The sequence below is a fragment of the Anguilla rostrata genome, chromosome 8 (genome assembly GCF_018555375.3).
Source record: "Anguilla rostrata isolate EN2019 chromosome 8, ASM1855537v3, whole genome shotgun sequence".
Classification (NCBI taxonomy): domain Eukaryota; kingdom Metazoa; phylum Chordata; class Actinopteri; order Anguilliformes; family Anguillidae; genus Anguilla; species Anguilla rostrata.
This window is the reverse complement of record NC_057940.1, coordinates 46,347,465-46,370,879: the sequence shown is the minus strand read 5'-3', so window position 1 is coordinate 46,370,879 and position 23,415 is coordinate 46,347,465. Positions and strand designations below refer to the sequence as shown.

The 23,415-nt window shown below is 40.3% G+C and overlaps 1 protein-coding gene across 6 annotated transcripts in view; it reads right to left on the bottom strand.

Annotated features, from left to right (window-relative positions):
- csmd3b (CUB and Sushi multiple domains 3b) overlaps positions 1-23,415 on the bottom strand; it is a 919,486-nt gene that overhangs the window by 458,714 nt on the left and 437,357 nt on the right. For all 6 annotated transcript variants that reach the window (XM_064348440.1, XM_064348441.1, XM_064348442.1 and 3 more), the window contains 4 exons: positions 7,658-7,827; positions 7,408-7,564; positions 5,974-6,165; positions 1,489-1,615 (listed from right to left, as the gene is read on the bottom strand). In XM_064348440.1, coding sequence (XP_064204510.1) covers positions 1,489-1,615; positions 5,974-6,165; positions 7,408-7,564; positions 7,658-7,827 — 646 coding nt within the window. The remainder of the gene's footprint in view (positions 1-1,488; positions 1,616-5,973; positions 6,166-7,407; positions 7,565-7,657; positions 7,828-23,415) is intronic.

The following is a 23,415-nucleotide window of genomic DNA, read 5'->3' as shown; positions in this document are numbered from 1 at the left end:
ATGGAAGAGCTGACCAAGGTGTACATACACAACTGCACTCAGTGTAATACTGTATGTTAGGAGATAATTCAGCTCAGCTATTTATTACCTCTACAAAAACAGAAATGTACTCCTGCTTTTAACAACAGAGGTGATAGTAGTAGGCAATAATTGTCCATCCAGTAGTGGAATCATCTTCAGGCAAAATATTATCCATGTCACATGGCCAGTTGTAACATGCAGACCACACTTGGTCTGGCAGGCCTCAACAACCATTATTTAGATAGACTTTAAGACTTTCAATTGATGATTTTAGTCAAATGTCACAGATTGGCATTTAAACTTAAATAAAAATGGAACCACGATTGTGGCATTCTGTGCCCACACTGGGCCCCTGAAACCCAATAATTCTGGTGTTATCTATGACACCTATAGATTTGTATACACAGATAAGACCCCTAGCATGACTTTTAATTGCCTAAAGACATTCCTTTGTATACCTGTGGAGGGGAGAGGGGAAGATAGAGAAGGAGGCAGCATTGCTACTGTCAAACAGAGCAGGCCACTGTCTCTCTCTCAAAGGCGATCAATTAAAAACTAGATATCTGACAGACTTAATGAATATATATAGCATTATATATCACTGCAAATAATTTTTCTTTTAGCCTGCTTTCTCAGGGAAGCTAAACATGAAATACATTAAAAAATAGTCAAAACAAAGTAACAAAAATAAGCCTCCAAAACAGTTCCAGTTGATACACAGCTATTGCTTTTGTTGGGCAATGTGTTCTACCTGGTTGGAGCCTGGGAGCCCATGTGAATCCTGTGATGCACCACTTGTTGTTTTATCATTTATATTAATGAGCAATTAATTAAAACGAATCAAGGCAAAGTGACATTTAATTCTTAGTATTGCTACAAGCTCTGGTTTTCACACAATACAGTTTCAGAATCATGCACAACAAAGTGGTAAACAGCTCCTGCACAGCAGCGCTGAGCTCAGCTGCAGCAAGTGAGGACACGACATGTAACTAGTGTTGCTTGATATTTGGGAAAAAACTGCATCCTGAGTCAGAGCCTGGCATGTCTCCATGTCCATTAAATCGAGCCTGGCTAGGCCTGAACCCAGCAGTTTTCAGCAGTCCATCTCGGCTTGTTCGTACAAACTCTATGGAGGAGTTCACACACACAACAGTCGTATTCCCTGTGTGGGTGTGGACAGCAATTTTTATATATGCATAATGTGGGGAAAATAAAAAAGCATGTGTCATTGGAACTTAGACATCAAGCCACGTCCCAAACATTACCATAAAATTGCCCTGCCTTCTTCAAAACACCAAGCTCAAACCTTTGTGTTTTCACATACCACCATGATATGGAGGTACACAGCTAAACATGGAAATTCATATATGGAATCTGATATGATATGAAGCGACAAGCATTTGAATTGTGAAAGGATGTCTGAAGACATTAATGCTTCTATGTTCATATGATGTGAGATGGTAGTACCTGACAATGTTGCCTGAGTCTACCTCGATGGTCCAGGTGCAACGGAGGTTGTTGTCATAAGGAAATGGGTATCCAGGAGACAGGATGCGACCTGAAGATTCACCTTTGAATCTTCCTCCGCACTCGGCTGTGAAGAGAAAACAACCATACATTGCTGTCTAAAGCCGCGTTTCCACCAAAATTACCCGGAACTTTTAGTCCCAAGAACTACTTTTCAAGGAACTAAAAGGTTCCTTCAGCTCATGGTTGTCTGCGTTTCCACCGCGGTCTAAAGTCCCGCGAAGATTAGGCAAATTAGCCCACTGACGTATGAAAAAACGACGTTGTCGTCGGTCCATCTGTCCTATGATTTCTTCTGTAACCCCATACTACCACCGAAGTAGCCTACATTATTTTCTAATAACCGGGACAGCCCAGAGGGGTTTATTCCACTTATATACAACGGGTTACCAACAATGATTATATATGGTTACTTTTGTATATTTTTTTTTAAATCGATTTAATCACCTGGAATTGAAATATTCTTCTGCAGCCGTTTGGGCTTATTTTACCGTTGTCAAGCAAAACTGTCGTTGGTAGTTGAACTTGGACCGTTGTTATGCAACAAATAGGATATAACAGGCCAATAGTCAGATTGTAACTGTTTTATATATCCTCTCAAACACCTTCATTATGTTTTTATTCGAACATTCGCTTTCATGTCTTGACATCCGAAGCGACCGAATGCATTCACATTTATATGTATAACTGGCAACAACAGCAGAAAACATGCACACGTTGTAAACAATTCGCCTTTTGATTACTTTCTCATCGTCAATTCCATATCGCAAATCGCAAAATGACAAGAATAGAACGAAAACTCGGACTTGCGTGAAAATTTAAATTAGTAGTGGTACAGCCACCATTTGCTTTCCTTCGAAGTTACTGCTAGCCAAGCAGCGAAGTGTGCCCTCCAGATGCGAACCATGCACCATAAATTAGTCCATAGTCTTCCTGGTCTTTTTGTGGAATTGATAAATGGCAGTGTAAAATTACGGCAGTCTGAAAAAGCTAACGGGACGATTACTAGAATTAACCTGTTATTTTACCCTGACAAAAAGTGCGGAAGGTGATTTCCAGTTTGCTTTTACTGTATCACCAATGTGAATTACGCAGAACTACCGCATACCTCACATAACTGTATCAAACGTTTTGAGTCAATTACAACGGGCTAACAAAGAAAATCCGGAAGAAAATATTCAGCAACCAAATTAATTCGTTTGAATGTTTTGGTACGTAATATGCTGTCCCAGCACGAATGCTTTTTATAAAAAAAATTTATAAAAGGAATAGCTACTAAAGCAAGAAAAGAACAGAAGAGCACACATGGCGGCTGAAAACAAACACAAAAAAATGCTGCAAGTACTCGACCAATCAGAAATGTTCAGCGCTGCAAGCTCCACCCAAAAGGTTCCTGTACTTTCGGAAAGTACTACCCCCCGAGCAGGAACTTTTTGGGGGGTAAAATAAAGCCCCCAGAACTAAGACCCTAGTTCCTGCGGTGGAAACGCACTGAGTTCCTCAAAAGGTAATATTAGGCGAAAGGAACCTGACCAAACACAAAACACATTTTAAAAATGATTATTTCATTAATTCAATTAAAAAATGTTATCAAATTTGATATCAGTCTTTCACATCACTGTGGAGGAATTGTAGCCCACTGTTCTTTGCAGAGCTGCTTTGATTTAAACATTTGGTAGGCTTTCGAGCTGCTTGTTTCTGGTCCTGCCACAGCATCTATACTGGACTTAATTCAGGACTTCAACGAGGCCACTTTAACTTTGTTTCTTTTCAGCCATTTGGATGTGGACTTGCATTCGTGTTTTGGATCATTGTCTTGCTTGCTCAATTATGCTTCAGCTTTAGCACACAGACAGATGACTGGACATTCCCCTCAATAATTTTCTGTTATAGAGCAGAATTCATGGTTCCTTCAATAAATAGCAAGTTGTTCAGGTCCCAAGACAGCAAAGCATCCCCACACCATCTTACTACCATCATGTTTGAAATTCTGTCCTTAGTGTGAAATTTAGATTTAAGCCAGACATAATAGGACCCATGTTGTCCAAATGGTTCTTCTGGCATCTTTTGTGATTTTCTGAATGAGTTGTTGCTGCACCCTTGGAGAAATTTTTGGCAAGACGGCCATTCATGGGAAAATTCACCACTTTTCCAAGTGTTCTCCATTTGGAGATAATGGCTCTCACTGTGGTGGAGTCCCAGAGCCACAGAAATAGCTTTGTAACCCTTTCCAGACTGATATATTTCAACAACTTTTTTTCTTATCTCGTCTGGAATTTCCTTTGACCGTGGCATTTTAAAAACTTTGTGGTGACTACTTCAATCTGATGGCAAAGTCCCATATGAGTGAGGTTTAGATTCAACAGGGCTGGCTGTAATCAAGCCTGCTTGTGTTCAATCAGCTGAATTTAATTACTAATTAAAATTTGGTTAATTGGTTGATTAGGTAACTATGAGGGAATTTACTTTTTCACATGGGTGAGATGGGTGTTAGGTGACTTGTTTCACAAAATATATTAAACAATTAAAAAATGTGTTTTGTCCTGAAGACATAGTTAAATGCAATAGAATATCAATAAATACTGTCCTTTTCTGACTGCATGCAGTGCCTTCAACAATGTTTGGAACAAACATTTTTTTTCTTGATTTGGCTCTGTACTCCACACTTTTAGATTTGTAATCAAACTTATTCACATGTGGTTAAAGTGAAGTTTCTCAGATTTCATTTTGGTTTCACCCCATAATGTTGGGGGGATATATGTAAGGAATAAACCACGACGGGCAGTCCCGTTATTGAAAAATAATGGAGGACGGGGGTGGTGATGCAGTCAAGGCGAAGTCAAGGTTTATTAACCACCCCTGAAGTACATTAAATGGTAAATGGACTGCATTTATATAGCGCTTTTATCCAAAGTGCTTTACAATTGATGCCTCTCATTCACCCATTCACACACACACTCACACACCAACAGTGAAAGGCTGCCATACAAGGTACCAATCAGCTCGTTGGGAGCAATTAGGGGTTAGGTATTTTGCTCAGGGACACTTCAACACGCCCAGGGCGGGGGATCGAACTGGCAACCCTCCGACTGCCTTAAGTCCTTAAATATAATTTTATAAAAGCAGAGAATCTGTGCTTTAACCACATTTGAATTGTTTGATTACAAATCTAAAATGGAGTACAAAGCTTAATCAACATTTTGTGTTTGCCAAAAACATGATGGAGGGCACTGTAGAAATACACACACATATACAGTGCTGCCAACAAATTATGGAACACTGCATTTATGAACAGATTTTCATGACTAATGCAATATTTTGCAATCGATACTCTGTGGCACAATACATGTAATTTGTAACTAAAGTAATATCAACATAAAACAAAAAAGAATGAATAATTAGTGGTTGTGTTAAACAGGTAATAATTATTACACCTTCCTATATGTATTAGTTCATACTAGAGCCCGACCGATGTATCGGTTTGGCCGATATATCGGCCATTATTTGACTTTTTTGACGACATCGGGATCGGCAGTTATGCAGCCGATGTGTCCCGATTTATAAATAAGTATAATAAACAAAAAAAAAACAGATTATTTATCTGTACTTGTCTGTTCGAACATTGTAATAGCTATTTACTATATTTATCCAGTAGAGGGAGCTCTAATACAAGTGTGAACTGCAGCAGCTGACGCGCTACTTCTGTAATAAGACGTTTGTCACTCGTGCCTCATCCAATATTCTCCACTGCAAGACCTGTCTGCACAGATTCGATTGCCGCAATGAATGTATGTATATTTAGTGAAAGTTTTTAATTAAATGCGTTTACACAACCACTATATTTATCAATCCTCATTATCAAGCGAGCGAGCTAGCTAACATATTTATGAAGTGGCAGTGAACACATAAGCAGCGTAGGATCTACATTTCCAGAGGACATCGCTGTATTCTCAAATAAATAACCAGTCAAATGGCTGGTCAATGGCTGCTAACACCACGCGCTTCAGATACAGTTTCCTCCCAACCACTGTAAGGACTTTTAACAAACGTCCACACTACACACCCACATGCTCAATTACCATACACTTTGTCACCTGAAACCTGCACTTGTTACCCCATGTCAAGTGTTTTTCCACTGTATTGTCAATGCATTGTCCACCCTGTTTTTTAAAGCTGTGAGCTACATGTCAATACAAATCCCATCCTCTGGATGCAAGGAAATAAAAACACTTGACTTAACATACAGCTCTCATTCCAAAAAAGCTCTTAAATCCAACCTTAATTATTAATTGAGCTAACTTGTTAAAAATGTAAGGTGTTGCATTTTTATACAAAATTTTAATACAAAATTTTGAATTAAGCACTATGAATTTTCAGAATGCTAAGGCTAGTGAGTGCATGTCCATGTCTCTGTAGGCATGTTACCTATGCAGGAGGGTAGAGGATTATCCCATGCCCGTCTTTCTCCAGTCATACACTTCAGGATGCTGCTGCCATGCAGAGTGTAGCCTGGGTTGCACCTGTAGGTGATGGTGCTGCCAGAGAAATGGCCCTGGTCACTGACCTTGAACCCAAACTGGGGCATCCCAGGGTCCTCACAGTGTGAAAGCTCAAAACCTGAGAGATTGGAGGAAACAGATGTACCCAAATATCACCTCTGGACTGGAAATGAGTAGAAAGGCATTGCTTTGGACAGACAGAAATATTTAGGATTTATTTGGAACTTTCTTGGGCGCTCTTTCAGAACCTTCTTCCAATTGATTAAAATCACAATGTTTTTTTTCCTCTCAGATTGTGACATCTTTCCACTGTTTCTGTTTTCAACGTAACCTGGCAATTAATGTGACCATTACCAATAGCAATCTGTTTTTTAAAAGAAGAGTGGGACAGTCTGCCCTGTTTATTCAAACAGGGCAGACTGGTTTATTCAAACAGGTAGTGAGAATAAGAGACAGAAAAGAGACCACAGCTGAAAAAAGAGTGATGGCTAGGGATTGAATCCCTCCTCACAATTGGGATTTGCATATGGCTTGAGAGTCAGCTACCTTACGGATAACACAAGACTCGCCCACAAATCTACTATTAATTAACTCTGCTAATTTTTCTAAGAAGAAAAATGAAGATGAAGTGCAAGGTTAACTGAGAAATTCAGCGCAATAATGAAGATACTATTGAAAAATGTGACATTATCATTCTCCATAATCACTGTTTCTATCAGGCAATATCATAATTAAAGTATACAGAGGGAAAAAATAATTAAATAATACTGTAATGTCTTTTGAAGACAGGGCATGATCTCTACAGCAACCTTCTCTTCCTCTGTTGTCTCGTACAGCTGATGCACCACACCTTTAAGTCATACAGTTGTTTATAATGATTTTACTAATGCAGGACCATAAAGCAGTAGGTAAATTAAAATAAAATTAAAACAATGTCTGAATTATTTAGTGGAATTTCTGTTGTATGTGACGTCAGGTGATGGTGTAAATTGTTTTGTTTACTGAATTGAATTGAATTGACAGATCAACAGACAAAAAAACTCTGTTTGACTATTCTATATTTGTGAACTGTTAAATTCCATTCACAGAAAAGTGTTACATTGTACATACTGTACAGTACAACAGTAAAATTAACGTAATGATTGCTGAAATCTTATGAGCAAAAATAGTACCATAAAATTACCATAAAAATGACTCACAGTTAATAGTAAAGTATCCTGCTGCTAGATTAATTGATAAAGCAGGTCACTGTCTGACAGCGTCTGGCCTTGTATGTGAGAAAATGGTCAATATAAAACTGAATATTAATTGAATTTGATGACACTTAATCTGAAGATGCGCTAGCACTGGTGTGACTTACTGGAGTAGACTAGCTTGAAGCCCTCTCCTGTGAACTCAGTATCAGAGTAGAACTCCAGCCACAGGTGATTTGAAGTGCTGATGAGTGTGAGGCCTATCATTGCAGAGCCAGTGAATGCCCCTAGCAAATGTGCTGAGTTGCCTTTCCCATCATAGATCTATGGAGAGAGGGGCAGAAGATATTTAGGACAGCTCCCTGGGTTAAGAAATTTTAACATGCAGGTGATAAGTAGACTATGTGGCTGGCCTACCTTTAAGATATCACCCTGGGCCAGGTGGAACGTTCTGGCTGAGATATTGATGCCCTTTCCCGCCTGCACTTGGATGCTGTAGATGCACTCATGGTTGTTCTCATAGTTCATAGGATAGTTTGGCGACAACAGGATTCCTTCATTGTTGGTGATGGATGAGCCGCACTCCGCTATACAGAGAAACAGGGGCCATTGGAACAAACAAGTGACAACATTTACATTGACAGGGTCTCCATGAAAATACTTCAAATACTTTTAAATAGATGCACAAAATGTCCAGTGGAGAACTTCACATATTATCAGTACACACCATTACTTGGTACTTTACTTACTCATACTGAGACTGTTTGCACATTGCCTGTAAACCCTGTGTTAGCACTTTGTAGTAAAAATCAGTTGTGGCATGTATAACTGCTCGACTGTATGGAACTGACTTTCCAAGTTGCATTGCTTGCCACTTGAAATCCTACACTGGGGTAAGATTTCTGCAAAAAAAAATTTCTAAAAGCAGGATTAATGGAAGCATACACTCATACATTGAAAAAATAAGCATTGTCCACAAGCATGCATTCTGATGCATAAAACTGCATAAAGCAGATACAATTAATTTAATGCTCCTGTGACATTCCAACTCCATAATATGAGATGCTATGACCACATCATAAGACCCATATTTTTATCACACTTTAAAACAAAGCATAAAGTAATTTAATAAAATAATAATTTAATAAAAATAAGCAGTAAAGAATGATTTTAGCATAAATATCAATTTCCATAGGATGAATTATACCTCCCCTCCTCTGCCCTTTCCTGTTTCCCTTGTTAACCCCTTTGTGCACATGCCAAATCTGGCCAATCCTTGCCCATTTAGGGGGTGCCCTATTTAAAGTTTTACAACCCCAGATGTGAGCATCACAGAGACTTGAAAAATGGCTTAAATGAAGTACCATTTACAATACTAACAATTTAGATTATTTCTTCATAAATTATGAATATAAAAGTGCCAGAAATGCAATTGTCTTAGAAAAAAAATCAAAAATGAATTTGCTCTTTTTAGTTTGCAATGAAATACTGAGAGACTGCAAATATACAGCAGGTTAAATTATACATGTCCTGGATCAAAAACTCCTTGACCACAAGTGCGTCAAATCTAAGCGTGGATACACAGAACTACTAAAGACCACAAGTGAGTCAAATCTAAGATTGGATACACAGAACTACCAAAGATCTATGAATCAAAAAGTAAGCAGTGTCTCCAAATCCATCCAAAATGTCTAAATTATGCATTGCTGTAAATCACAACATAATAATATATTTCACTACAAATCAACTTGACTAAAAAAACTCCCTGTTGCATCATTTTCAAGTGGGAATTACAAGCTTGTATATTTATTCCATATTTAGTTGCAGATATTGACAGTAGAATGACATGGTATAATTTTTGAAAAATTCCTCTTGTTTGTTTCAGCGTTCAGAGATTAGAGTTTTTCACAGCTGTACTGGCATACCTTTGGCTATTGTTGGCTTTATCTTGCTGCTATGACAGAATACACATTTTTAGTGGTAAAAGAATGTTTTCCTGTAAGCCCAGATGCTATTGTGTGTCATGCGTGAGCAGTGTAGTTACAGATGAGACTGCAGGGAAGGGCTTGGTAAATGCACGACCAGTGCGACAATGGTGGTGCTGCAAAACTCTGTATTCGGCATAGTTGTCCTGAATCATCTACGAATAAAGCTAGAACACCAAGTTTGTGTTTTCAACTCATACATTGGTTGCAGGAGCACAGAATGTCTGAACTGAGCAATCTAGGCACGCCGGCATGCCGATCACTATGGACATTGCACGAAGTGGTTAAGCATGTGAAGAGTGGTGGTCCAAATTCATTCCAATTCATGCTGCACCATTAAGAGGCAGGTCACAAAACTGTCTTGTAAGCCAAATCAAAAAAGCCTGAGGTGAAATGGGCCCTGACTTCATCTTTTAGCATGAAGAAGACACAACACATATTTCTATGTTAAGGGAAAAACAGGAAGTGGATAATGTTTTAGCAGGGGAGATTTTCAGACTGTTCTGGGCTCCAGGCTTATTCTCCTGTCTCAAGCTATTTCTGTTCATTTCAGCATGTCTCACATCACTGGACCCTGGCCAGAGCTGGTTTAAACCCAGCTCTGTTTTTGAGAGGACCTGGAGATACTCTGGAGAGACAGGGGGCAAATCTTAAAATCCCTTTCTGCATTAACAACTCAGACAAATGTGCCAGAGACATGGCCAGTTAAGAGCACAGGAAAGAAGACAGCAGCCTCAGTGAGGTGTGTTGTATTTAGAGAGTATTGTATGCCATTATGTTAATATGAGAATCATGGCAGACATGTCTCGGAGAGACTGGAGGATTAATGCAGGAAGGCACTTTTATTAAGTGTTGCACAGATAGCAGCAACAGAGGCTTTAATCTCTGATGTCCTCTCAATTCATTGCTTCACTGTCATGCGCACCAAGGCTGGAGAGTAGGGATGGTGCTGAATACAAATATAAATACTACTTTCAGCAACACTAAAATAATATGTTTTCCCCAAATTTTTTCTCCTCCAAAATTTGGCCAATATTTTTCAGATTCAGAAATATTTTCCCATCTCATTGATGCGATTCGCTCTGAAGTCAGCACCAAGTTTCTCAATTAGACATACACACACACACACCTGCAGTGAGAGTTTCCTTTAACACTAGACAGATCAAAGCAAGGCCATTGCACATTGGGGACTTTATAATGAAAATTACTCCAGTGCCGTGAATGCTATATCCTCCTCCTTCCACAAATAACTGTGTTTTTATAATTCGAAGAAAAGCGACTCAGTAAAGAAATACAGGCAGTCTGTGCCATTTTCTTCACAAAACTAACCGCTAGACAATAGACAACAACGTGTCGCTGTCTACTACAGCACGCTATTCAACAATTGAATGACCGGTGCTTTGATAAGAATTTCCCAATAAAGCACTGTCGAAAGTAATTTCGCACACACAATCACACTAAATTAATTCACTGCAATTGTGATGAGGCTGATAAAGCCTTTAGAGTGGGGATGAATAACTGTGGATGCTGTAGTTATAGAAATGATAGGCTTAGTACTCCGCAAAGACAACGCCACTGACATATTTCCATGTTTTCTCTGAAACTGACTTTGAACTGAATAAACTGAATAGAATAGCTACATGGCAACTGCGTAAAATATAACCGAATTGTGAATGTGCAGTTCCAACAAACCACCAAAGCTGCGCGTTCTCCATGGAATTGATAAGACAGCGATGGTGCATAGCTGTGTAAATGCACACTTTCAGGATAAGGGAGGGAGAAATGTGTTGAATGACAAAAGAAATAACTTTTAAAAATATTGCACTTTACATTGAACTACTTTTTCCATCTTGTGTTTTGCCATGCACATTTTAGCACTTTTCTCATGGTTCCTGTAATAGGCCTCAATACATTTTGCAGAAATCGATGCGGTAATGCTGGATACACCTGACGCCGCTGGCCATCAGTTTGGCGGTAGTACGCAGTAAAAAAAACGAGACCTTTCTAGAGTTAAAACATTACATACTCAGGTTGTTGGCTAATGACACACCCAGCACTGGCTCATGCGGCTCTAAAATATATGATCTGTGCCCCAACAAGTGTTTCAAGCAACTTTTCAGTATCGCAATGGGTGCAGTGTCTCCCCATCGCAGCTCATGTTTGGGAGCTTGTCTTTACAAAATACAACTAGGGAAAGTTTGAGTAAAGCATAATAGCTTAAGGCCATAATAGCTGTATTCCACATGTAAAGTAAAATTGTTATCTCGCCGACTAAGCCAAGGGAAAATTTGAGACAGGGACCAAAAGACTAAGGTCAAGAAGATGAGATGTATCTTGCTGACTACGCCAAAACCGTAAAGGAAAATCAAATCCTATTGACTATGCCAAACTGTAAGGAAAGCTGTGTTTTATTTATTTTAGTTATTGGTTAGGCTGGGGGTCATGGATCACATACCCAAAATTTGGTATATACACTGTATTGTTGAGCAGCAAACCTGCGCCTCAGAGCTCTGGTCCCCTTTAGCTACCCCCCTCAGGCTTTGTTTTCCACGCAAGGGATTTTATTTTTTATTTTTTTTTATGTCTGGCTTAGTACTGAGCAGTCCCTTTGAGACTTGGAATCTGTTTATTAGAAACTCATATCCTGAAAATTGTTATCTGGCTTGGTACTCAGAGGTTCCTTTAAAGCCCTATTCGCATGGGACTAGTATTACCTGGGGACCTCATGTGATTTAGAAATTACCCCCCCACGTCTGTGTTGCGTGCGGCGCATTCACACGGGATAAGCGAAGTCTGTATTTTACTCAAATTTACTCATAGACGCCGCATTGACTGCTTCGGCCCGTTGCTGCGATACGTCATCGTCGCCATCATATTGGACCAGGCAAGACTGGCCTGAAAACAAATACAAGTAAACGGGGGAGCTGTGGTTTTTCTGGATAAAAAGCACTATGACGTTTACATTTCTCAACCGATTTCAATGAGTCGTTTTTATATTCAAGGGTTTATGATCTACGTGGAGTACATCTCCAGTTACTTAGAATCTCGATAGTCAGGCTATAATCGCTGCTAGACGCTCAAGAGAGGAGTGTGTAGGTAGGCAACAAGCAAAGCTAGCCTTACAATCAAGGTTATTTGATGCTTACAATCCTACTCAAGTTAGCTAGCAATGCATTTATTACTTTCTAGCCAGCTTGCCAGGTTAAAATGAACTGTGGCAATTCCTTATGACAATGAATTATTTTCCACCACGTAAGTAATTCAGGTCATGTAAACCTAACGTTGATACACACTCCTCTCTTGAGAGTCTAGAGCGTCTAGCAGCGATTACAGCCTAACTATCGAGGTTCTAAGTAACTGGAGATAAAACTTTTTTTGTACTCCACGTAGATCATAAACCCTTGAATATAAAAACGACTCATTGAAAATGGTTGAGAAATGTAAACGTTACAGTGCTTTTTATCCAGAAAAACCGCAGCTCCCCCGTTTACTTATATTTGTTTTCAGGCCAGCCTTGCCTGGTCCAATATGGCGGCGACATTGACGTGCGATCCAAAGGCTAATGCGGCGTCTATATGTCTATGAATTTACTGACATTATCTCCCCAGATATGATTGAAAATGTCAAGGCTCTGCTCTGCGTAACAGTAAAATACGACCCCAAATCACAGAGATGCCGATTCACACGGGACTAATATTATCACATGACCTCTGTGTTTGGCGAAATATGGTAGGTAATTTGTGGTGAAATTTTTACTTTACAAATTACGGACATGGCAGACTCGCACGGGATTAAGATCACAGACGACCTCCGCAATTATTACAAATTACTAGAGGTCCCCAGGTAATACTAGTCCTGTGCGAATAGGGCATAAGGCTAGGAATTTTTTAGAAACTCATATCTTAAATCTTCTTACTCACAACTCAATACTCAGAGGTTCCTTTAGGACTAATGTAACCAGGTTAAAATTATATCTTTATTTTTCTGTTTGGAACTTCACCAAATCCTGATAAATATTGAAGACCTTCGGTTTTCTTTACGTTCAAGGCGCGTTTTGTAGTCTGTTTAAATGGGTGTGTTAATACCTGTACTGTCGCTTTAAGAGGTCGCAGTTGTGACGTAAATGCTGCATGACTCTCAGTCCGTGCTTTGCGAACTGAGAGGAGGTGCGTATTATAGTTTGTAGACAACACAAACATAGCGTTATGCAATTATAAATGTTAGTTTTGAGATTGTAAACATGCAGCTATGTGTCGGTTGAATATAAACATTGTAAATGCGCTTTTTGCAAGTTTTATAGTAGACACGTGTTTCCAAGTGCTATAGGGTTTTCTGCGTGTTTATCCGTTAACAGGGGATTGACGACCCGTGTGCGTGGAAGAGACTGCATGTTACAGAGCATTTTTTTTATTATTGACTTGTACAGGTATGTGCACTCTGTCTGTTCATTGTTTATACAAATATTTATACTGGTTGCATTTAGCATGTCTAGAATTTGTATGTAATCAAATGCATTGAGCATTATATATTTTAATAACAATGCAGCATCTTCCTATAATAAAATATTTCCAAATTAGAACACCTATTGCAACTGAAGTGTACTGATTCGAAGCTTGCACTGTATCAACGAGGAGGAATGGACAAGCGCACGTCACCTGACTTAGCTACCTTAGTTGCTACTAGAGACTGTAAAAAATATGGACAAAGCTACTGTGACGTCACCCATTGACTCTCTGTGGGTCTCTAAAACACGTTTTGAATCTGAATTGCGGGCGTGGCCATGTTGTCGATTTGGAGGCAAAACCATAGAGTTAAGCGGTTCTGTGATTTTTACAATGTGATTGACAGTCCGGTGCGGAAAAGCCGATCAACCTGAACGAACGATTACAGAACGAACTTGAGGCTAGCTGACTGTCTGCCGTTATGTTTTAAAATATATTATCAAATGTTTACGGAGTTTAATTTCCATCTGTGACTGTGTCATGTAATCACGTTATATGTATGACATTAATAATAAAATTATGTTCAGTTATCTTCAATTTATGTTTCTCAGCAAAACGAATATGCTTAGCTAGCATAGCTTGCCAGTGAGCTAGGTAGGCTATTAGCTCACACATTAGCAATATGAACCACGGAGGAAGAACATCGACTACACTGATGGTCAATCAATCAGAGATGTGTACTGGTGATTTTTGACTAGGCTAATTTTCATATAACTAACTGTCTGGTAGACCTGCTGTTAACCGAGCAAGTTATCACCGTAGGTTTTCGCCACAGTCAGTTAATGAGCCTGTAACTGCTACTCCATCGCCGTTTGTGGTGTTCACTTGCTGGGTGACGCTAGCTGACCGATCGTTCGCAAGTCACTTTTAAACGAATAAAAATTCACACTATCAGCGGTGATTAACAAATCTACCAAGTATTTTAATAACTGATCTGCAGGCGTGTAAATATGACAACGCACTTTGTAGAGCAAGTTTTCCACCTGGTGCATGAAGACAAAAATAATGTACAATGAATTTCTAATTATTATTATTTTATTTTTTTCTTGTAGATCATCAAAACCAATGGAGAAAAGCCAATATAATGCTCTTGTCGGTCTCTTAAATGCTAAACATGTTCCTTTCTAAATGCCAGTCTTACAATGATGGTTAATTTCGTTAAATTCTCTTGTGATTTCATTGTGTGTTGTTTATTATCCAGCAAATAGCCTAAACCTTAAGACTCCAAAAATCGGGATTATAGTAGCTTTGTCACATCCGTGAAGCATGGCCCAGGTAGCTATTAACGGAATGTACACGACTGACAAGCCGTCAAACAATATTTGGCGGTTTGGGTTAGCTAGCTAGTCAAATGGCTTGGTAGCCGAAGTTGCGAACTGTTTTAGGATTGGACTACCAAATGTAGCAAATAAGCGTTAGCTGATTACGCATTCTGTCAACGAATTATTTGGTTAAGTAGGCTAAAGGAAATAGTAAAAATGACTTGGCTAAAAATGACGACTATGGTCGTCTAGTGCAGCTGTAAATAGCACACGCCATAATGAAATCACTACGAAATGGGATGCTTGCATTTTCTGACTTCGCACAGGTGGACCGTGAACGATGACCATAGACTGTAGCCCCTACTGTAGCTTAGTCCTCCGCAGTAATCAGGAAGTGATGCAAACTGTACCTCATTGGTCTACAACAAACATTATAACAGTGCCCAAATGACACAATAAATCATGAAATCGTCCCATGGACAGTCATAAGACGAATAAAATACACATATTGTGACTATTTGTTCTTGTGAGAAAAAATTATTGACTTTGTATTTTGATCGCATTTGTACCATAGACTTAAATGGAAACCGGATATGAAAACACCTATAGTGGAGCCAACCGCAGTGGCGCTAGTGAGCAACCAGGAACAACAAGACCAGGAAATGAGCTTCAAAAACGAAGTCTGGTTTTGGCCGCTTGGTTGCTACTGCCATCTAGTGAAGATTCTGACAAATTACACCTTTCATCCTGTCAATCAGTAATGCGAGAGACACATTTCCCTGGCTTTTATATTTGACCTAAAAGTACCGAATGTCGGAAAACTCTAATACCAAACCGTTTTTTTTTTTTTTTTTTTATGTACCGAAAAGGTCCTGAAGTTTCGGTGTACCGTGCAACACTACGTCAGACACATATGTGACGGGTGCTGGAGGAAAGGTTCGCAAGTCGCAAATCTTGAAATCACGCTAGGAGGCAAAAAAGGTTTTTAAAATTTTTTTTTTGTTTTCCTTTTTTTCATATTACGAAAGTTAAAGTGTTGAAGAAGTCACTCAATAGAATAAACAATATTTTTAGGGTCACTAAATACTTATAATTTGTCAGCAAAGTCGGCTTGTTTTAGTGATTCTTACAGCCGGGTTTTGGAGGCGTGATGGGGGTGCATTTTAATTAGCATGTTTGATTTCGTTGGCTATTGTCACTTAGTTTCGGTCAAGCCACCGCCCATAAATAAAGCCGTGTGGTAGTAGCCTATGTTTGTTTACTGTGTGAGGTTGCTACAATGGCGGACGCTCAATCAGTAGGTGAGAGTATAAGCTTTCTAACGATGTTGAATTTTTCTTTTGGAATAGCGTTTTATAGGTTAGCGTAACCGAACATTTTCTTACCATGGCATTCGCTCTATATATGGTAGCATTAAAAGACGTTGCACCTAACGAAACGTTGTCAACGATTTTTCGTAATTCCTTGAAAAATACCATTATTATTGAGGACTTATTGAGGTTACGCTGACCGATAAAACGCTATTCCAAAAGCAAAATCAGACATGTTACACGTCATTAGAAAGCTTATACTGTCACCTACTGAATAAATGAATTGTAAATCAAGCCAGGCTGTACTAAAAAGGGTGACAACGCCGTAAAATACAGGTGTGGTATTACGCACAGCTATTTTTGAAGGTACCCAGGCATCACAGATGAGCGTATATTTCACAAACGGATTGTCCAAGACAATATATGACCACTCAGTCTCAAAAGGGACATCTCTATGCGTAAACCCAACGGTAAGGTTGTATATTTATTCAATATTTAGTCCTAGATATTGACTGTAGAATGACATGGTATAATTTTTTAAAACATTGTCTCGTTTACTTCGTTACTCAGTGAGCAGCGTTTTCACCACCGTATTGACATATCTTAGGGCTATTGTCAGGTTTATCTTGTTGCTATGATGGAATACGATTTTTGAGTGGTGAAAGAATATTTTTATGAATGACCAGATAGATAATATTGTCCATTATGAAGTTCAGACCCTCCCCTCGCTAATAAAAACCAGAACCAATGGTGTCAGATTACTTAGTTGAGTCGCCATGGATGTCTTCTTGCCGCTTGCCGTAAAGAAGTTTACTAGATGTCGTAACACTTTAGATGTGGAGCTACAGCTCTACCGCACCCCAACTAATAAAAAAGTCCAAATGGCAGGCAAACAATATGGCGGACATAGGTGGTCCCAATAGCAAAGTTGTAGAGCACATTCAGATGCATCGGGCAATGAAGTGTTGTGTTGATCTAACTTATGGTGTGGAGTTATGGCCTTATGGAGTTATGACCTTTTAAACATGACCCTTTGTTATAGCACCACCATCTGACCGACATAGGTGATTTGTAGTGCCTGGGTATTGGGGGGCCATAGGAACCCACCTACCAAATTTGGTTGGTCTACAACTTATGGTTGCTGAGCCTCAGACACCTTTAGCGGAGAAAGCTTCCACGACGCAACTAAAAAGTCAAAATGGCGGGCAAACAATATGGCGGACATAGGTGGTCCCAATAGCAAAGTTTTAGAGCACGTTCAGATGCACAGGTCGATTAAGTTTTGTATTGGTCTGACTTATGGTGTGGGAGTTATGGCCTTTTTACGCATGACCATTTGTTATAGCGCCACCATCTGGCCAACATAGGTGATTTGTACTTCCTGAGTAGTGGAGGGCCATAGGAACCCACCTACCAAATTTGGTTGCTCTAGGAAATATTGTTGCTGAGCCTCAGACACTTTTAGCAGAAAAAAAAAATAAAAATAAAAAATAAAAAATAATAATAATCCTAACAGACACAATAGGGTTCCACCAGCTTCTCTGCTTGGACCCCTAATAATAATCCTAACAGACACAATAGGGTTCCACCAGCTTCGCTGCTTGGACCCCTAATAATAATAATAAGAAGAAGAAGAAAAAGAAGAAGAAGAAGGAACGTGGGTCAAGCTCAAAAAGATAGTTGTATTAATATATGCAACTCAGTGAAACAGTAGAGAGAATCAATACAAGATGTTAAAGGCTAAAAGTCTTTGTCTGCTCTACTGATAAAGTCACAGATCTCAGTCCACAGCTGAAAAAGTTCACAAAAAACCAAAAAGATTTAAAAAAATCCAAAATATGAGGAACAAAAAGAAAAGTCCATCATTTCAGTTCATAAACTCCAGTAATCCATGAGAGCAAAAGAAAAAAAAAAAGGTCTTCGGAATCCATTGGGCCTTTTTCTTTCTTAATCCCAATGGTTCAAGCAGTCCAGCAAAGCAAGCAAATCTGGGCAACCCTCGCCCATTTAGGGGTGTTCAATTTAAGGCTTTATAACTTCAGATGTGAGCATCACAGAGACTTTGAAAATGGGTTAAATGAAGCACATTACAATACCATTTACAATAGTAATTTAGAGTAGATTGTATTTAAACATGAGGTAGAAATGAAGTGGCAAAAATGAAATTAACTTGGCAAAAATGAAGTTGTTCTCTTTCAGTTTGAAATAAAAAAAGAGATCATGTATATATAACAGGTAAAACTATTGCTGGCTTATGATTTAAAAATATGACTAACAGAAAGCGTTATGTAAGCAATCATATATAATATCATAGGGACCTTATGGCAACTTGATAAATGTATTTCAATAAGGGCTGAAGGTTTAATTTTAATAGCCTATACATTTCATTGTATAGCCTTTTACCCCATACCATGTGTCTGTTGGAATGTAAGCAAGAGGAGATAAACTCTAGCTGCAGTAGAACTCAAGTGCTTTAGGGGATTAAAGGATCTCTAGGCTCGCATGGTCAGTCTTGGTATGGACTCCCTGATCCTAATTTATGATTTGCTAGTAAATTGAATCTTTGCATATGGTGATTAAATTAATATCATATGTGGGAACAACAGTTCTTTTCTCTAAAAACTATATAAACTCATGTATTGGAATTTTATTTTTTAAGACTGTACTTGTACCTCTTCCCGACCGGTCGTTTTTATTAAATAATAAAAAGGAGCTCCTGACTCTGTCATTTGTTATCTTTATCTTCAACACCATAATTTTTGTAAAGAGATTCCTACAGTTACTTTTTGTGGCAGCGGTGGGATTGGAAATAATCTCTCACTTTGGCTACAGAACCTGAGGACTCCAAAGAGAGGTGAGTAAATTTAAAATACCACCCTCAATAGGTTATGGAAATTCCTCTCATTCTGTTAAGATGAGAGTGACCCATTAACCATTTTTTATAGTTGTATTTATTTTATGGTTTATTGATATTGAAGCACGACTAAATAGTATTATGCATATGTATGTTGTGAGAAGAAGTCCTATAGGCAGGGGTGTAAGTCCAGAACAGGGTTCTGGCTGCTATTTTAATACGGTAAATAGGTCCACAGGTAGGAGTCCTGTGGTGGGCCGGGGCCATAGGTCCGCACCAGGAGGTGAGGCTGCTATTTTAATACGGTAAATAAGTCCACAGGTAGGAGTCCTATGGGGGGCCGGTAGCATAAGACCATATCGAGAGGTGTGGCTGCTATTGTATTTTGGAAAGGTGGTGTAAAACCAGAACAAGGTTCTGGAAGTAGGTGTACATTGGTGAACGGAAACTAGTATGTAGCGATAAGATTCTATAGTCAAAATGTTTAAACTCAAAGCTAAAGAGAAAAAAGTAGCACATAAGAAATGTTCTCCTGATGACTTCTGACTTGTAAAACTAACTCTGTGAGACACTGCTGTGGCAAAATAAAAGGTTAGGGAACCTTTTAAATTCCATATAAAGTGTCCCCAGACTTGTTTTCCCATCTGTCTGCAGTCCGAGCAGAGATTGCTGTTATCCCTTTTCTAAAAGGTATTTCAATGACCGATGACATACTATTATTATTTAGAAATAGGAGGAAAACAGAGCTCTTGATTACACCCTAAGAGTATGCTTGCATTTAATATGTGTATGTTTATATTATAGAACTGAAAGTTGTTCCTATCTCGTAAAGAGAAACTGGTATACAACAGATGATCCTAAGTTGTAGTTTCCAGAAGATGGATCCTTTGATATGTGTGTAAAAGGGTTTTGAGTCCCCTAGAATTTATGCAATGTGTTGTTTGCTTGGAAAATGTCCGTCACTGAATGTTTGTTACTGAATTTTGCTCGCTAAAAATGGCTATCAATCTGAAATTGCACAACTGCAGTCTAAAATTAGGAAAACACAGGACGCTGTGTAATATTATTTTTTTTTAAGGGGATTGATGAAAAAAAGTGGCTCATTTACTTTTATGTCTTTGTTAACTATATAAGTTCAAGGTCTCAGTACTGAAAGACATTTCTTTACAAGTGAATTTGACTCTGACAGCGAAGAGACTGAAAAAGGGTGCATTTTGAATCTAGTTGGTGATAATAATAACAGTATAAGTAAGACAATAAAGGAGGGTTTGGACCCACATGCTAGAATAATCAAGGAAGTTAAATGGTATGAAGAAATAGAGGCGAGGTAAACCTCAAAGCATTATGTCCCTGTGGTGTGGGGATGGCTGGTTTAAGCAGCCACACCTGCCCTGGGTCAAGCTAATTAGACCTGGCCAATTGGTTAAGAATTAGATAATTGGCCAGGCTAATTGGACCCAGGAACAGGAGTGGCTGCACCTGTGCGCAGTGAGGTAATCACTGCGCACAGGTTAAATCTGCCATCCCCACCCACACAGGGGAGCTTCCGTCATGACAGGGTTAACATCTGCTCATTTGGCTTTACCATCTTGCCAAACCCTCGTGGAATAAATGTGGACTGTTTTAACATCTTCTCCCTGTGTCTCTGTGCTGGAGGGCCCCAAAGATATGTGGTGTGGGGATGGCTGGTTTAAGCAGCCACACCTGCCCTGGGTCAAGCTAATTAGACCTGGCCAATTGGTTAAGAATTAGATAATTGGCCAGGCTAATTGGACCCAGGAACAGGAGTGGCTGCACCTGTGCGCAGTGAGGTAATCACTGCGCACAGGTTAAATCTGCCATCCCCACCCACACAGGGGAGCTTCCGTCATGACAGGGTTAACATCTGCTCATTTGGCTTTACCATCTTGCCAAACCCTCGTGGAATAAATGTGGACTGTTTTAACATCTTCTCCCTGTGTCTCTGTGCTGGAGGGCCCCAAAGAAAGCCACTTCGGTGGCCTGTGGCAGGTGTGTTTGCAACAGTGGCGCCCAACGTGGGGCTCCTCCGGCACAAGAAAGAGGCACAGGAGGGCCAGCCAGGAAGCACACTGGAGGAGGGGCGGCTGAGGTGTTCCCGACAGGGCTTCGGGTGGATCCTCCGGGCCAAAAATGGGGGGCTGAAGATGACCAGGGAGGGGAAGGAGGCAATCCTCAGCTGGGATGCTGAGGAGCTGCACCTGGCCGGGAAGGCAGGTCAGCGACGGGCGGTGCACGAGAGGTGGTCGCGCCGTGAGCTGGACTTGGCCGGGAAGGCGGGTCAGCCACGGGCGGCGCACGAGCGGTGGCCGCGCCGTTTTGCTTCCTTTCTCGTCCATTTTGGTTGTTTTTAGTTCTTTGTTTTGGCCTGGTTGGTTTGCCCGGAGCCCATGAGGGGATAAGCCTGCAGCCGCCTGCCAGCAGAGCCGACTGGCGGCCACCACAGCCACGAGGGTTCCTGGTCCCCAGCACCACACGGCCAGTCCACCAGCCCACCAGCCCAGGCACCCCACCACAGCCCCTGGAACAGCCCAAGCCGGTGACGCCCCCACCAGCCAGCAGAGCAGCCCAGGACTTCCCGTGCTCCAGGAGGGAGGAGGAAGAAGGGCTGCCTTGTCATCCGAAGGAGGGTCGCCGCATGTACTGGACTGTTCCGGGGCCCCCCACCCTGACTTTTTTTTTTTTTTTTGCGTGTTTGGAGTGTTTTTGTTTTTGTTTGTTGTCTTTGGCTTGTTGGGAGTGTGGGGGTGGGGGTGGGGGTGGGGGTGGGGGTGGGGGGGGAGTAGGCTTCGGCCAGGAATTCTCCCTGGCCTCAGTTTGGCGTTGGGGGTATGTGGTGTGGGGATGGCTGGTTTAAGCAGCACACCTGCCCTGGGTCAAGCTAATTAGACCTGGCCAATTGGTTAAGAATTAGATAATTGGCCAGGCTAATTGGACCCAGGAACAGGAGTGGCTGCACCTGTGCGCAGTGAGGTAATCACTGCGCACAGGTTAAATCTGCCATCCCCACCCACACAGGGGAGCTTCCGTCATGACAGGGTTAACATCTGCTCATTTGGCTTTACCATCTTGCCAAACCCTCGTGGAATAAATGTGGACTGTTTTAACATCTTCTCCCTGTGTCTCTGTGCTGGAGGGCCCCAAAGAAAGCCACTTCGGTGGCCTGTGGCAGGTGTGTTTGCCACAGTCCCGTAGACAGAAGTCACAGGAACCAGTTGCTGCCAATATGTGAGGTATTTTGCGGTTTAGTTGATAAGATAAGATTAGTCACCTACAGTCAGGTCCATAAATATTTGGACAGTGACAAAGTTATTGTTATTTTCGCTGTCTACCACAGCATATTGGAGTTGAAATTAAATAATGAATATGAGCTCAAAATGCAGACCTTCAGCTTTAATTTGAAGGTATTTACATCCAAATCGGATGAACGGTGTAGGAATTACAGCACTTTTTATATGTGGTCCCGCCCTTTTTAAGGGACAAAAGGTAATTGGACAATTGGCTGCTCAGCTGTTCCATGGCCAGGTGTGTTATTCCCTCATTATTTCATTTACAAGTAGGCCTAAGCAGATAAAAGGTCTAGAATTGATTTCAAGTGTGGATTTGCATTTGGAATCTGTTGCTGTTAAAGGGGGATTACACTTTATAACGCTTCTGCTTCTCATGACTGATATTGTCCTTCTAATGAATGTGTGGCCCTTCATTTTTCGATTAGTTATTTCATTTTAAATGTCTAACATTAGAAACAAAGACCTATTTTTTTTTAGTGCAAGTCCACATAGTAGTACGGTTTCCGGTTTTTTCTTCTTCTTCGATTTCGTTTTGTGGCAAAATCAAGAAGAAGCAAAGCAAAACATTCCGTTAACTTAGTGTTGGAATCGAACAAACTAACTAGCTTTTGTTTGATGCGATATCGGTGTAATAATGAGGTGCATTGTACCTGGTTGTTATAATGACCCCGTAAAACTTGCCTTGAAAGCACATTTTCATAGTTTTTCACGCGATGCAACTTTGTGTCAGACATGGCTGGATGTAATCAGACACCCCAACATAACAGCTGAAGAAGTTCGCAAACGAGGACTAAGGGTATGCAGCGACCACTTTGAAGCCACCGACTAACAAGGCGACCTTCAGAAGCCTGGAGCTATACTCACCGTTTTCCCATCGTTGGTCGAACTGCTCAAGGTAGGTACTATGCGGGCTGGCTAACGCTATCGCGTCTGTCTGTGATACATAGGATGTCT